General features: G+C 36.5%; 1 protein-coding gene across 4 annotated transcripts in view; it reads right to left on the bottom strand.

Moving 5' to 3' along the window:
* Positions 1 to 16,793, bottom strand: part of LOC123525321 (uncharacterized) — a 92,647-nt gene that overhangs the window by 22,923 nt on the left and 52,931 nt on the right. For 3 of the 4 annotated variants that reach the window (XM_045304276.2, XM_045304275.2, XM_045304274.2), the window contains 6 exons: positions 15,986 to 16,225; positions 10,674 to 10,762; positions 9,745 to 9,801; positions 6,883 to 7,050; positions 3,908 to 4,086; positions 3,452 to 3,550 (listed from right to left, as the gene is read on the bottom strand). In XM_045304276.2, coding sequence (XP_045160211.2) covers positions 3,452 to 3,550; positions 3,908 to 4,086; positions 6,883 to 7,050; positions 9,745 to 9,801; positions 10,674 to 10,762; positions 15,986 to 16,225 — 832 coding nt within the window. The remainder of the gene's footprint in view (positions 1 to 3,451; positions 3,551 to 3,907; positions 4,087 to 6,882; positions 7,051 to 9,744; positions 9,802 to 10,673; positions 10,763 to 15,985; positions 16,226 to 16,793) is intronic. The other variant, XM_045304278.2, reaches the window with a different exon arrangement.

The following is a 16,793-nucleotide window of genomic DNA, read 5'->3' on the forward strand; positions in this document are numbered from 1 at the left end:
TTTTTGCAGTTTTGCCGACGTGTGAGGAAGATGAAACAGTGAGTTGTAGCAATTATTTTCAACTTTTGGATAAGAATAGCGGAAAAATGTCTGGAAAATCATTGCTTTCAAAATGCCTAAACGTCCTTGCTCTCCGTCTGGTCCGAAACCAAAGGCACCAAAATACATGACAAAGTTTAATAAGGAATGGAAAACGGATTTTCAGTGGTTGGATGTAAGTCGAAAGGGAAGCGAGTATGGATATTGTGTTCAGTGTAAGACGGATTTTAAAGTGTGTTATGGGGGAAAAAACGATCTTAAGAAACATCAAGACACAGTTTGTCATCAGAAAGTCGTGAACTCTATTCGTGGGACACATAGTGTTAAGGGAATGTTTGAAGGGTGTAAGGTGGATAGTGTGGCACGTGCCGAGATTCTGTTTGCCAATTTTGTTGCTGAACACAATTTGCCATTCCTGGTTGCTGACCATATGTCAGATCTGGTGAAAGTAATGTTCCCGGACAGTGAGATAGCAAAAAAGTTTGCCTGCAAGAGAACAAAGACAACTCACATTATCAATCAAGCTCTTGGTCCACATTTTGACAATAAAGTAACTGATCTGTGCCGTTCCAATAAATTCTCAGTAATGATTGACGAATCAAATGACCAGGGTGATCAGAAGCTTCTGACCATCCTTGTTCGTGTCTATGACCAGGATGTCAAGAAAATATCAACAAAGTTCCTTGGAATACCACGTTGTAACATAGGCACCGCAGACAGTATCTTCAGCACCCTGAACCAGGTGTTCATGTGAGTATTATTTCTTCTAGACATAAAAGTGTTATATACTCTGTATGTGCTTTCAAAATATCTACCGGGGAACAAAATACTAATCTACGCTACATGCGATGCACATATTATGTCTGAAATACACACTTCTTGTACATCATGTAGTTCACCAATAAGTATTGTTGAAAAAGGGCGTTAAACCCAAAACAAACAAACAAACAAATTAATAATCAAAATGTTGTATTAAATCAAAAGGTGCTGCAGAAAATTTAATGTGGTATAAAATATTTGGTATTTTTGGTATAATTTCAGTGACCGGGATATCCCGTGGAAGAACTGTGTTGGGTTCTCGTCTGACAACTGTAATGTGATGGTCGGTAAGAATAACAGTGTTCTATCAAGGGTCAAGGAAGCCAATCCAAATGTCTTCGACATGGGCTGTGTGTGTCATCTGGCTAACATCTGTGTCCAGAAAGCAGTGAAGACCCTAGCTCTACCAGTGGATGATTTACTGACTGAGGTGTTCTACCACTTTCAGAGAAGGTAAATACACCAAAATTAATAACGTAAATTTAACTTACACCAGCTTATTTCTGACAGAAGTGACGGAAAGTTTAATATAAATATTTATAGGTGGGTACAGACATCATGGCTCATATGGTGCTTAAACCACAACCTCTGGTTTGAACAGCAGACACCATACCATATTCAAGTGAATGTTTAGTGGATAAAAAGCTATGGCAAGTTTGAAGAAAGTTCAAATTTTACATACATTGTTTGCAACTATTTCACTTTTCAGTACAAAACGCCAAGAGACCTACAAGGAGTTCCTTGAATTCACCAACACCGATGCATTGAAGATCATCCGTCACTGCCAAACACGATGGCTGTCTCTTGAGAAGTGTGTGTCTCGGCTTCTTCACCAGTGGTCAGCTCTAAAGTCATACTTCACCAGCCATGAAGATGTTGAGAAGTCCGGTAGAGTGAAACGTGTATCAGACTGGCTGAATGATCCCCTGATGTGGCTCTACTACGGGTTCCTGGAGTTTGTGCTCCCCTTCATGAATGAGTTCAACGTTATGTTTCAGGTAAAGCATTTAATAAAACGATGATTACATTAAATCATTAATGATATGATACATGTATATTGTATACATTATAAGTGAGCATTTCATGTGTGAAATTTTGCTAAATATCAATCTTTCTGTTGCAGTTGCCAATCTGTTTGACCGGTTTGTCAGTGGTTCCGTGCATGACAGAAGACGCCTGGTTGAGGAGCATGAGGATTACCTTCTTACTCCTGAGCATGAACTGCCAAAACAAGATCACTTAGAGACGTACTGGGTTTCTGTTGGGGAAATGAAACTTCACACTGGACAGGAGAGGTTTCGTGAACTCAGTAAGATAGCTTTAATTCTCCTGTCGTTACCACACAGCAATGCTGATTCAGAGCGATCCTTCAGCATACTGAGGAAGATCCAGGCTGACAGCAGGAGCAACCTAGCTCAAGAAACAATTCAGAACTTGATGTCCACTAAAATGAACAATCTTTCTATATGTTCCACATTCTGTCCATCTAATGAACTGATTAGGCAGGGAAAGGCAGCTTGTACAGAATACAATCATAAGTGAAGATTATGATACAGGAAAGTGATCTGTATTCAAAAAAGTGATAATGATAATGACAAAAGAAAGTGATATGTATTAAGAAATTTAAAGTGATTTAAAGTGATATTGATACAGGACAGTGACATTGATATGTCAGATATTGTGTTAGTTGTTGTTAAAATATAATAATTGTATTTTGTTGGTATTTTAAAGTAAATATATGTAAAAGTACAATAAAAAATAATGAAACATCTTGGATTTTGTGTCTAAAAATGTGCGCTCGCGCGCTTAAATTATGTCGATAAAAAACCTCCAGTTTTGAGACCCCAACTCCAGCTGAAAAATGACAAACCTCCAGTTTTGGGATTCTGAACTTATCACATGTATGACCAGACAATACTTACTGGAAATGCTGAATGTGGTGCTGTACAATGGCAGGGTACAAGACAGTACTTACTGGAAATGCTGAATGTTGTGCTGTACAATGGCAGGGTACCAGATAATACTTACTAGAAATACTGGGGAGCGGTGGTCTAGTGGTTAAGGTGCCGGCCGCTCAATCCAGGGGTCATGGGTTCGAGCCCCACTGGGGTCACGACCATGACTTCTCATATGACACCAGTACTGGTTTTTCCAGGAAGCGGACTCGAGAGTGGTTACAATAAGCTTGAAGCTTCCATCACAATCGAGCTAAAACAAATTAGTATAAACTAAACTAACTAACTAAACTAACAATGGCAGGGTACCAGACAGTACTTACCGGAAATGCTGAATGTTGTGCTGTACAATGGTAGCGTACAAGGCAGTACTTACTTGAAATGCTGAATGTTGTGCTGTACAATGGCAGGGTACCAGATAGTACTTACTGGAAATGCTGAATGTGGTGCTGTACAATGCTAGGGTACCAGACAGTACTTACTGGAAATACTGAATGTTGTGCTGTACAATGGCAGGATACCAGATAATACTTACTAGAAATACTGAATGTTGTGGCGCAACATCTGTGGAATACAAGATAGTACTTTAATACTGGAATGCTGTGCTGTACAATGGGAGAGTACCAATGAGTACTTACTGGAAATGCTGGATGTTGAACTGTAACAACTGTAGAATAAACTTGAAAAGCAGTCTATTATTTCTTCTAACAATAGCATCATCACTCATTAATATATTACTGCAATGGAAAATAACATCATGAAAAGTCAAACTAAAATCATCATTGTAAGTACATGCTGTAAGGGATTAAACTTTCAAACATGGAGGCTCCTAGAGACAGTGGTGGTGACATGTAGCAGAACAGTGTTAAACTGATGTAGAAAAAATGTCTCGGAGTAGAAAAAGTAACAACTGTTCTACAGGTCTATAAGTGTTTTATATGCTGAAAAATTTAAAGCAGTGAAGACCTAAAAAGGCATTCAATAATGACATGAAGGGAATGTTGAATTGTTCCAATTTATATTAAGATTAATATATCGTAGGCCATGTTCATATCAATGGTAAACTCCTTCAATACTGTAGACTTTTTGGTTACCTGAAGCACTGTTTAATAAAATTCCACTCTGCCCCCACCTGCCAGTCTTCCCCAACTTTACACCCTGCCAGAGCCCGCAGGTACACTTCCTGTAGAGATGCTGTGATTGGTGGATGTAACATCAACATACGTGACAGAATGTTGTATGACATGTTTGCAATAATTTCTTCCTCGGTGGTCTAAATGAAAATCAAATATTTCTTCAATAACCTATTTTATCAAGCATAATGAAATATTTTATGACCTTTGGAAAAAAATTCCAAAGCTGTTAATCAGAATTTTATTTCAAGTACAAGTAAATATAGTGCTGATGGAAAAAATACTTGACTTCATTCCTCAATAAAGCTCAAATACCAGCTAATCTCTGATAAAGCAGAACCTCTTTATCAGTTTGTAAGCTCCTCCTAACCCTTCAACAAGCTGAAGTGGTAGTCTGGAAATGCAGTGTGTTCAACTAGGAACTTATGTTTAAATCTGATGAAACTGTATATCATTTTAAGATACTTAGTCTAGTATTGGCTCCTTCAAGGAATGACTTCAAGCATGGCAAAGGCTTCAGCTTTCTTTAAACTGGTATAAAATAAATTAGTACAACAAGAGCTCCGCCAAGTGGGACAATATATGCTGAAGGGTTATATCAAAGGAGACGGGAGCAAAAATTTGATGCATCATCCATGTTGCAACTTATGGCCAAATGAAAAAAATTATCTCACAAAAAAATCCTTACCAAGTACAGATAATTATGTCAAAATACACCTAAAAATTTGCACTACAGAAAAGTGGTCTCAGAATTTCCCTAAACAAAAAGTTACAAAATAAGCTATTTATAGCAACAATGGGAAGTAATGCTATACAAGAGGGCCTAAGTCGCTCACCTGAGTAACATACAATAACATTGTAAACATGTTTTACCTATTGATTTCATGGAGAAAGATTTTCATTAAGATTGGATCAAAAACATGGCCTCTTGAGTGTAAACAAGCTTATTCTTTGATTTGACCTAGTGACCTAGATTTTGACCCTACATGACCAGGATAAAAACTCATCTGATATTTCATGCACACATTCTGACCATGTTTCATGCACATCAAATGAACAAGTGTTAACAAGCTTTTCATTTAATTTGAACGGGTGACCTAGTTTTTGACCCCATATGACCCAGTTTCGCACTTAGCCTAAAAATTATCAAGATAAACATTCTGACCAAGTTTCATGAAAATAGGGTCATAAATGTGGCCTCAAGAGTGTTAACAACCCTTTCCTTTGATTTGACTGGGTGACCTAGTTTTTGACCCCATATGACCCAGTTTAGAATTTGGCCTAGAAATAATCCAGATACACATTCTGACCAAGTTTCATGAAGACAGGGTTATAAATGTGGCCTCTAGGTTGTTAACAAGCTTTTCCTTTGATCTGATCGGATGACCTAGTCTTATCGTGATTACAAGCAAAAAATAGCAAATTTTGGCCCTTTAAGGGGCCATAACTTTGGAACCAATGATGGGATCTGGCCAGTTTTCGAAAGGAACTGAGATATTATGCCAATTCAAGTTGTGTGCAAGTTTGATTAAAGTTGATTGCAAAATGTGGTCTCTATTGTGTTCACAAGCCAAAAATTGCAAATTTTGGCCCTTTAAGGGCCCATAACTCTTGAACCCATGATGGGATCTGGCCAGTTTTCAAAAGGAACTGAGATATTATGCCAATACAAGTTGTGTGCAAGTTTGATTAAAACTGATTGCAAAATGTGGTCTCTATCGTGTTCACAAGAAATTGTGACTGGACGACAGACGGACGACGGACAAAATGCGATCACAAAAGCTCACCCTGTCACTACGTGACAGATGAGCTAAAAAATGTAAGTTCACAAAAAAGGGATCTGCCAAAAGATATATTTTAAGTTATGCTCTGGACACCAAATACGATGGCCAGATTTCACCTTGCTGTGACCTTGACCTTTGACCTACTACCCTGATTCATGCACTCATCAGCACCTACCTTCATACAAAGTTTGAAATTATTATCTTGAATGGTTAGTAAGTTATGCTCCAGACACAAAATTTAATAGACAAGTTTGACCTTTGAGCTCAATTTGTGACCTTGACCTTAAACCTTTAGACCAGGTTCATGTTCTCTGCACATCGTCTCATCACCTATCAACATCAATACCTTGAATGGTTAATAAGTTATGCTCCAGACACCATGGACAAGAAATATGTAACAGATCTGAACCTTTGAGCTCAATTTCTTGACCTCTGGCTTATAGACCCATTTCTTGGGCTCTGCACATCATTTCATCACCATCTACCTACATGCCAAGTTTGAAGTCAATACCTTGCATGGTTATTTAGTTATGCTCCGTAAACAAAATATGGAAGTTTTGACCTTTTACCTTTTGACCTACAGAGCTGTTTCAAGTGCCATGTACATCGTCTCACTCCATCTACCTATATGCCAAGTTTGAAGTCAATACATTAAATGGTTATAAAGTTATGATCCAGACACAAATTACGATGTGCCATCACATAATATGTCTGTTTTTTCAAAATGAGCGTATAAAAAGCAATATTATATACCCTTCTCAAATGCACTCATTTTATTGGTCGAAATAAGTGCATGTGCGGGTCCGCAAAAAGCGATATTGACCTGCAAAAGTGACAATAACTCTTGTGATATCACTTTTTCCTATATGTATGAAATATGGGCCAGTCAAATGAATGCATTTGAGAAGGGCAAATAATATAACAATTATAGACTTATGTTTCGGTCAGTATGTGTTTTTACGGACCTGTAAAAATGATACTGACCTCGGACTGCGTCCTCGGTCAATATCATTTTTTAAAGGTTCGTAAAAGCACATACTGACCTCAACATAAGTCAATAACTGTATAATAAACAAGCCCATAATCTTTTTTTTTTTAAGATCGGGAGGAAAAAATTTAGTGTAAACTTAACAGCTTAAAATAAGAACATACCAGTAGCACATTTCTCATCAGTTCACTGATAACCCTGGACTGAGGGTAGTACTTGAAGGTGACCTGTGACCCCAAATATTCCAAAGCTTCAAAGGTAAAGCCATCCTCTAGAGTAGCAAGGAATATTTCTGTTGCTGTAGTTGGCATAAACACAGACTCAGGAACATCCTTTATAAAAACAATGTTTCAAATGATAAATTAACAATCTTTAAGGAAATGGTCAGTTTGCTCGAACCTGAACCTTATATCATAACAAAGAAACGAGTCTTTCAAAACCTTACACTCAAAATTTATCATAATCTTTTCCCAATTTTAAGGAAAGTTTGCTGTAAGGATCTTTCATGCTTGCCTGTGTAAGACAGGGTATTCCCTATCCCAAGGACAGGATGGAATGAAGTGCTCAGTGCCTAATCCATGCTATCCCAAGGGTGAAGAAAACAGCTGTCATTCATAGATTGCTTAGGATATTTCCTGGCATAATGTATATAGTTCATGAACCATAATAGTGCTATGACCATGTATAGTCACTTATGTGCATGCTATTTAAGACAAGATTTTCCCCAGGGAAAGACAGGAATGTATACTTTCCCTGCTAGGTAAGCAAGAACATACAATGTACTATCTTAATAAGATAGTGTCATGTTCAATAGATAGTCACTATGGAAACATGCATAGTATTAAGCAGTTGTACCATTTTTAAACTAACAAGATGCTCGAATATAAACAAATTTGAATATTACCAATACTTCTGCAGAAAATAATATAATAAACAATGTATATGATTTATATAAAAAACTTCCACAAGAGTTTAACTGGGAGTTATTGAATTTTTTTATATGGTCTTAATTTTTAACAGAAAAAGATAGAATATTATATACATCTGAAAGCAAGCCTCAACAAGAGCTGTTTGTAAAGCACATATGCCCTGCTCCCTACCCAGCACTTTTCCATGAAGGCCTGTCAGGAGGCAGTTATGTTTTAAATCTTGTAAGATGAGACCCAAACCTTTGATCTAACAAATACAGGCAACCACTTGACCTTTTTAATCTCAAGGTCACTGACCTTGACCTTTGAGACAATAATCCTAAAATCTATTGGGGTTATCTCCTGACCAAAGGCAACCATCCAACAAAATCTGACTATCATAAGCCCGTAAGTGCACAAGATATTGATCAGAAACTATTTTAGTCACTGTGATTTTGACCTTTGACTAACCTAAAAAACATTAGATCTGGTGACCTTAAGCTCTAATTCTGAAGAATTAGTAAGAGCACTGCGGTGAAGAGGAATATATGTCCGAAGTAATGTGCCTATCAAGCTTGAGAATGATAGATCAAAACATTCTAAGTTATTGATGGGAAACTTAACTGCAAACTAACAGACACCATGACTATAACTTTTGACCCACTGACCTTAAGATCAATAGGGGTCATCCACTGCCCATGAACAATGCGCACATAGTATTCAAGAATGATAGCATGGTAAAGAAGGTGAGTGGGAATGAAATTGCTGACTAATGGATAGCTGGGTTACCTGTGTCATCACATATGTCTCAGGCATATTAAAAACAGTAGGCACAAGTTTTCTTTACTTATCAAGCAGATAACATTTTCAGCCCCAATGATCCTTTGACCCTCTAACCTCCAAAACTATAGGGGTTATCTGCTGACAATAGGTAACCATACCACAAAATTTGAAGGCGGTCGGCAAAACAATTCTTCAGTTATTGAGCAGGAAAAAATTTCTGTTTTAAGTTCATAACCTGTGACTTACAGACTGACAACTATAGGGTTCATCTACTGACCACAGGCAACCATCTTAGTAAGTTTGACGACTGCAGACCAAAACATTCTCCAGCTATAGACTGAGTGTCTACTGACTGACTATGAGCAAAACAATATACCCTTTCATCTCCAAAGACGGGGTGGGGAGAGAGGGGTATCATAAACTAGATGCCACCGGGCAACATATCGAGCCCGACAGCTGTCAAAAGGACTAGGAGTTGCACATGACACCCTGTCTCATTGAGGCAAACATTTATGCCAAATAAAAAATGATTGCAAAAAGTTACAATATAAGTTATTTATAGCAACAACAAAGGGAAGTAACTCTTTAAAAAAATCTAAGTCCACACAAAAATCCTTACCAGAAAAGATAGGTCAAAATACACCTTAAAATTGGATGTAACATGCATATTGTACTACAGAAAAGTGGTCTTGATTTTTCCCTACGACCAGTAATAAAAAAGTTACAATATAAGCTATTTATAGTAACAACAAAGGGAAGTAATTCTAGGTTCTTGCACATGACACTTCGTCTCATGATGGTGAACAATTGTGCCAAGTTACATCAAAATCCCTCCATGCATGAAAAAGAAATGCTCCAGAGTCATTCTTGTATCTGACCTTTGACCTCTAAGTGTGACCTTGGCCTTAGACCTAGGGTCCTGGTTCTTGCGCATGACACTCCATCACATGGTTGTGAACATTTGTGCCAAGTTACATCAAAATCCCTCCATGCATGAAGAAGAAATGCTCCGGACAGTCATTATTGAATTTAACCTTTGACCTCCAAGTGTGACCTTGACCTTTGAGATAGGAACCTGCGGTTTGCGCATGACACTCCGTCTCACTGAGGTTAACATTCATGCCAAATATAAACGAGATTGCTTCATGCATGTCAAAGTTATGGTCCAGACAAACAAATCCGGACGGACGCACGCACGCACATACACCAAACAGCCATTTGGACAACTATGTCTTCGCTTCTGCAAGCGGGCTCAACAAAAATGATCTCATATTTCAAGACTTTAGTCATGAACATGGTTTTAATATCAAATATCCTTGCTTGTCATTACAGTACCTCTCTTTCTCTCAGATTTACTATGAACACAGAAGCACACCACTCGCAAATGCCCATCTGTAAAACAAAATATACATAGACTGTAAATCAAACAGGAAGATAGTAGGAGCATTATCTTAAACTTTAGCCAGCTGTCGGCTAGTGGTTTTTGCCTTTGCTACCAGTGCAGACCAAGATCAGTCTGCACTGTTCGCTATTCAGTCAATAATTTTTCAGTGAAATCTCCTTTGAATAAGAAGTTGTACTGCTCAAATTGAATGATGGGCCAGTCCATTTTAGAAATGTAGCAAGGTAAAGGTTCACTAAGCATCTTCATCTACAGAAGGAAAATAAAAGCAAAATTATAAGACAAAAGGCAAAAGCTCCACAATAATTAAGTCAATGTATTCAAAGCTAAAACTTGATCTGCCCAGTCTCATTACACACCAGTGTATCTAAACATAAGCTAACATAAACATAAATGTGAGAATCCTTAATGATGGTGCAAAATTAGAAGTATTAAGGTGTTAAATGTGCTATTAAACTGAAAAGAAATCAGCTGAAACCAAACTAAAATGAGATCTGTAAATCCTCATTTTACACTTATATATACCCTAAAAATGGCACCCTAGACCACTGATGATTTGTTTATGACACTAGACCAGGGCCTACTCTGCCATTCGCCAATGTAGCCAAATGCTACAGATTCAAAGAACTGGCTACAGATTTTTGAAACTGGCTACAAGAATTTTATTAAAATGTGACCAAATTTCTGCAATTCAGCTTCAATTTGGCAATTTTTCTCAAAAGGTGGCTATGACTTTGAGGCCCAGGGGAGGCTCTGCTAGACTAATATGCTCAACAATTTGAAACTCAACTCATTTTTTACCCAACACACAAAGAAATTTCTCAGCCAAACAACCCAGGTAATAGAAAGCATTATAACAAACCTTTCTTCTTTTGATATCTGTTAACACTTGTGTAAGTAAAGAATCATTATCAGGTTTTCTCTTCCGACCACTGGCTGTACAACTGTTCTCTGTAAGCCATAAAATAATTATACAAATCTCAATACTTACTGAGCTCATTTCACTGAATTTTTTCAAGGTGGCAAACCAAAATGACATTTGGGCATCATACACAAAGTGAATTCGCCCGACTCTGGTTGCATTTTTGCTTATAATTTCCTTATTGCTTGACTGATTTAATAAGATGTAAAAACAAGTGCTATTCTCAGCACAAAACATCTGTCAAACATTCTCAATACTTTTCTCAAACACTTCTCCCAATTTTTTTCATGTAACAAATGAGCAACTAACATACTGTAACCTCAGTGCAAAAAGTGGGTAACTGCATTGACTTAAAGAAGGCCATAATTATATACTTTTGCGCTAAGGTGACGATACATACTAGGATCTGGCATAAGTGTTTAAAGAAAGTATTGAGAAAGTGTGGCAGGAAAGCACTCCACTTCCTGTCTTTAACACTTTTTCATCTTATCAAAACCTAATGAGTACTAATTTTTTTACCTTAATCAAGATATTTGTTCTTTGTGTACAATACTGAAAAGTCACTTGGGTTGGTAGCCCAGTTATCTAAATTAGACAAAAACATACTGCAAAATCATTTAATTTCGTGGGCATGAAATTTCATGGTTTTTGTCAAAATGGCAATTCCGTGGGGATATGAATTCGTGGATTTCAAATTTTGAACATAAAATGAATGGGAATTTTACTTGTTCGTGGGATTAAATTTCGTGGATTGACTCAACCACGAAATCTGTGAAAATTAGTCCCCCACGAATATTATTGATTTCACAGTACAAAAAAACATACTTTACTAGTTCTTTTGCACATACAAGAAACCTAATTCCTCAATGCAGAAGTTGTTTTAACCTTGACCTTTCAAAGCATTATGCTACAATAAAATTTCAGCTAATAAAAATAGTAGTGTGCTTGATTTTTTTTTATGGACCGATTTGAAAAAATAGACATCAAGCAAGCTGTAATAACGGAAGTCTACACTTAACAAAACTTCTACTGACCCCTTCATATCTTAGACAATATTTTACATGTTGCTATTAAATCATGAAATATTTTATGCTTGATATTGCCCACAGATACAGAATAGTATGTTGTAAACAACATATTACAATCACATGATGTTTATGTATCATTTTATTTATTTTACTAATCAAACCCAATTTTAAAAATTCACACAAATAGCTTAAAATGTCTAAAATTAAGAAACAACAAAACTTTTTCATTACTAGGCTTGAAAAAAAGACAGGAACAAAACTAGACCTATCAGGCTATCACTGAAGGTGATGAATGTACCCCCCGCACGCACTGACAAAGTACATTGCAATTTGACGCACACAAGACTGCATAATTATGTGGACTGTAAATATAAAGACTCTATTTATATAGTATAGTAACAAAAAACAAAGTCCCATAACACTGCAGAATATTTATGTAAAAGAACGTAACACGCACCATGCACAAGCAGGGTTAGTACTGATCACTTGTGTGAAGTTTCATTAAATTGTGTGCAAGGGTTCGGGACATTAGGCGCGCACAATATTGCATATACAGACTGTATGTATATAGTATATTAACAAAAAACAAAGTCCCATAACTGTGCAGAATTTTTTTCTGAAAGAACCTAACATGCACCATGCATAACTAGGGTTACTACTGATCACTTGTGTTAAGTTTCATTAAATTGTGTGCATGGGTTCAGGAGATTATGTGTGCACAAGATTGCATATGCAGACTGTATGTATATAGTATAGTAACAAAAATCAAAGTCCCGTCACTGCTATTTTTTTTTTCTGAAAGAACCTAACGTGCATCATGCAGAACTACTGTTGTTACTGATCACTTGTGTGAAGTTTCATTAAATTGTGTCAAGGGGATGAGGAGAGTTGGTGCGCACAAGATTGTGTCTATGTATATAGTATAGTAACAAAAAACAAAGTCCCATAACTCTGCAAAAAAAAATTCTGAAAGAACCTAACATGCATCATGCACAACTACTGTTGTTACTGATCACTTTTGTGAGTTTCATTAAATTGTGTCAAGGGGATGAGGAGAGTTGGTGCGCACAAGATTGCATATGCAGACAGTATGTATATAGTATAGTAACAAAAATCAAAGTCCCATAACTCTGCAAATTTTTTTCCCGAAAGAACCTAACATGCACAACTACAGTTGTTACTGAACACCTGTGTGAAGTTTCATTAAATTGTGTCAAGGGAATGACGAGAGTTGGTGCGCACAAGATTGTGTCTATGTATATAGTATAGTAACAAAAAACAAAGTCCCATAACTCTGCAAAAAAAATTCTGAAAGAACCTAACATGCATCATGCACAACTACTGTTGTTAGTGATCACTTTTGTGAAGTTTCATTAAATTGTGTCAAGGGGATGATGAGAGTTGGTGCGCACAATATTGCATATGCAGACTGTATGTATATGGTATAGTAACAAAAATCAATGTCCCGTAACTATGCAATTTTTTTTCCTGAAAGAACCTAACATGCACCATGCACAACTACAGTTGTTACTGAACACTTGTGTGAAGTTTCATTAAATTGTGTCAAGGGGATGAGGAGTGTTGGTGCGCACAAGATTGTGGCTACGGACGCACGGTCGGATGGACAGACAGACAACCTGAAACCAGTATACACCCCCTTACAACTTTGTTGTCGGGGGGTACAATAACTTCTTCATCCTGTCATATCTTGGGAAAAAAACTTAAAGGAAAAGGAATGCCTGACAATTAAGTTAATTTGTTATGAAAGCTATCGTCAAGCATTTCATAACGCTGAAAGAAATTTTTTAATCGGACCACAATTGAAAATGATATGGCAGTTTAAAATTTAAGAAAATGGCTGATCATGGAGGCAGCCATTTTAGTGTGTTTATGACGTCATTTATACACGGCTGAATTCTATATTTAGCAAATAACAGTTTATAAATAGATTAGTTTCCTATGTTTCTTGATTGTAAGATGTAAAACATGGTAACTTCTGTCATTATAGCTGGAAAAAGAAATTATTTTACAGAAATAAGTTAATGCAGTTAAAATATGTACCTGGAAATTTGATAAATCCGCCATTTCATTTTTTGTTGCCATGGAAACAAAATAGCCACCATTCTGATCAAATTTAAATGCTCATAGCTTACTCAATTTTTAGCAGGTTTTGAAAATTCTTTCACTTTTTAAATGATTTATAAATATCATCAGTGAAAAGTCAATATCTACACCTCTGTATAGTTATAAATGACATTTGCTTATTCTATAAAAAGATTACTTTTATGTGTACGTTTGTATATTTTTAATGACTTTTGAAAAATTGGTCGGGAATGATATGATGTCAATACACAACTTGGTCTTACTGAAATTCTTAAATGTTATTAACACAACATATTTCTAACTCTGTATGAAACTTCATAAATGAACTATTAGAACTAAGAAAGATATTGCCAGATAATACCCGGTAATCATGGCGGTGTTGAAAATTTCGATAATTATATATTCACACCTATTCCTTACAGCAAACAGCCTCACACTTACCTGTTTTATTCCAGAAAATGAAAAATATTTTCTTTAAATGAAATGCCTAAAAACTGCCATAATGAAAAGGACCATGATGAAAAAAGGCTATGTATATTTATTGGATTTCAGTTTTAGAAAAATGTTATAAACCAAAAAATAAGGACTGTTGGGTGTTATATATTCAGTCTCAAGAATGCTTTGACCTTGACCTTTGACCTTCTGACCAGCAACAGAAATTACATCAATCATAGACAATCATGCTACTGTTGAAATACGTAGGTTCGGGGGTGAGGGATTATACTCCATTGATGAAATAACACTTCAATTCCAGTTTTCAATGTTAGTTTATTATGAGATTTTGTCTAAGATGGAAATAAAGTCATCAAAATAATAATTCTCTCATTCCTCTGGTCTAAAGTCACTTATAATTATAACTGTAAAATATTTCATTTCTTGTTTCTATGATCTGTCATTTTCAAAGTCCGAGCATAAAGTAAAGAATCCCCTCCCAAGTTCTGAACTACTAAGTTTATATACAAAAGTATGTACCCTCCCATATTTGGAGTGTATCATAGTGATGAAAGACAAAGATTACCCCTAATATTTATGAGGATAACCGTTGACTGATGGTACCATCCCAAATATGGAGCCACCTCTAACTCTAACAAATCAGACATGTTTACGATGGTACATGATGACAACATACCCTGATAAAATGATACACACTCCAGTCCCAAGCAATTTATGAGGATAACTGATGAATGACAACTCAAGTAGCAGAAGCCAAAGTTTCTCATCAGTAGAATCAATTAATAAATCAGCTTTAATAAGACTGCTAAATTTACAACACTACTCAGTTTGTTGACATCAGGCCAACTTTCTCAGTCCTATGCTTTTTGCATTACCCATTTTATTTACAGAAAAAGCTGTCAGTATTCAAGTCACTGTGATTTTGACATTATGACCCATAAAAACGACAGAGGTCATCTAATGTTCAAAGGCAATCACCTCATGAAGTTTGGAAAGTGTAGTCACAAGCTTTCTCCAATAATTATTTTCAGTCAGAAGGTCAGTTTGACCTTGACCTGACAGTGATATGTCAAAGCATTGCCCAGTCATAGATCAAGAGTGATCTTCATTAACTAAAATGAACTTACAATCCCCAAAAACATGATTTGAGCTGCCCCATGAGAAAACCAACATAGTGGCTTTGCGACCAGCATGGATCCAGACCAGCCTGTGCATCTGCGCAGTCGGGTCAGGATCCATGCTGTTCGCTTTCAAAGCCTACTGCAATTAGAGAAACCATTAGCAAACAGCATAGATCCTGACCAGAGTGCGTGGATGCGCAGGCTGGTCTGGATCCATGCTGGTCGCAAACGCACTATGTTGGTTTTCTCATGGCACGGCTCATTTATCCAGAGACAACAGGTAATCATCCAACAAAGTTATACTAATGCAGGCTTTAACATTCTCCACTTATTGCTACGAGGCTTTTTTTTTCTGTCTCAAGGTCACTGTGACCTTCAAAATTGGCCACAAAAACAACAAGGGTCATCTTTTATGCTCAAGTGTTCTCTAGTTACTGACTTGAAAACAAAGTGTCAACTAAAGTATGGATGGACAGATGAAGGGGCAAAATAATATACCCCTCTTCTTTAAAGGGAGCATTGTAATAAATATATCCACCTTACTTACCCACTGTCATTCCACTGTAACTTGTACTCTCCATATCTGTTGTTGTAGCCATTTGTACAGATCCTGGTTGCTTTTCTGTTATAGTCTGCTTTCTCTTTGAAGGTGATACTAGTATGGTAGTAAAGTCATGTATGTTAGGAGATTTCTCTGGACTTCTTATCAACAGATTTTCTTCATTTTTAGTTGGAGTTGATCTCGTGACTCTTTTCCTGTCAGATGGTCCACTAATTAAAGCATCAACTAAAATAAAGAGATGCTGGTACTAAACACCTAAGAAATATGAACACATACAACCACATTTCAGAAAAATTCAATCTTTGAAGAAAATGTTATGACTTTAGAAACCCAGTTTATATATTTATAACAGCTCACTCTGTCTCTATCAGGAGATCTTCTCTCACTGATGATAATATACAACAATATTTTCCAGTAGGAAGTTTGAGGAAACTTTATGTAGAAGAATATATATCAACTAAAGTTCAGTGTGTAAATCTGAACTGCTTCTTAAATTTCTCAGGGTCGACTTAAACAACTTAGATTATTATAGTTTTCATGGTTTAGAAGGCAAGACAAGGCAAGGCAATTATTATACTACATTATTTAATTAAGAGTTAGGAGTTCAGTTTCTGAACCTATTAACTAAATGAAGCTATTGTTCCTTCTATCATTATGTAGCTAACTATTTTAATTAGCTACTGCCTCAATAGCTCAATGGTACAGTACCCATTTTCAGTGAGGGAGATTAGGTTCAATTCAATGCTGTGTCACACTAAAGATGTGAAAAATGCAAAACATTCATAACAAGGCA

Source organism: Mercenaria mercenaria, chromosome 3 (genome assembly GCF_021730395.1).
Source record: "Mercenaria mercenaria strain notata chromosome 3, MADL_Memer_1, whole genome shotgun sequence".
Classification (NCBI taxonomy): Eukaryota; Metazoa; Mollusca; class Bivalvia; order Venerida; family Veneridae; genus Mercenaria; species Mercenaria mercenaria.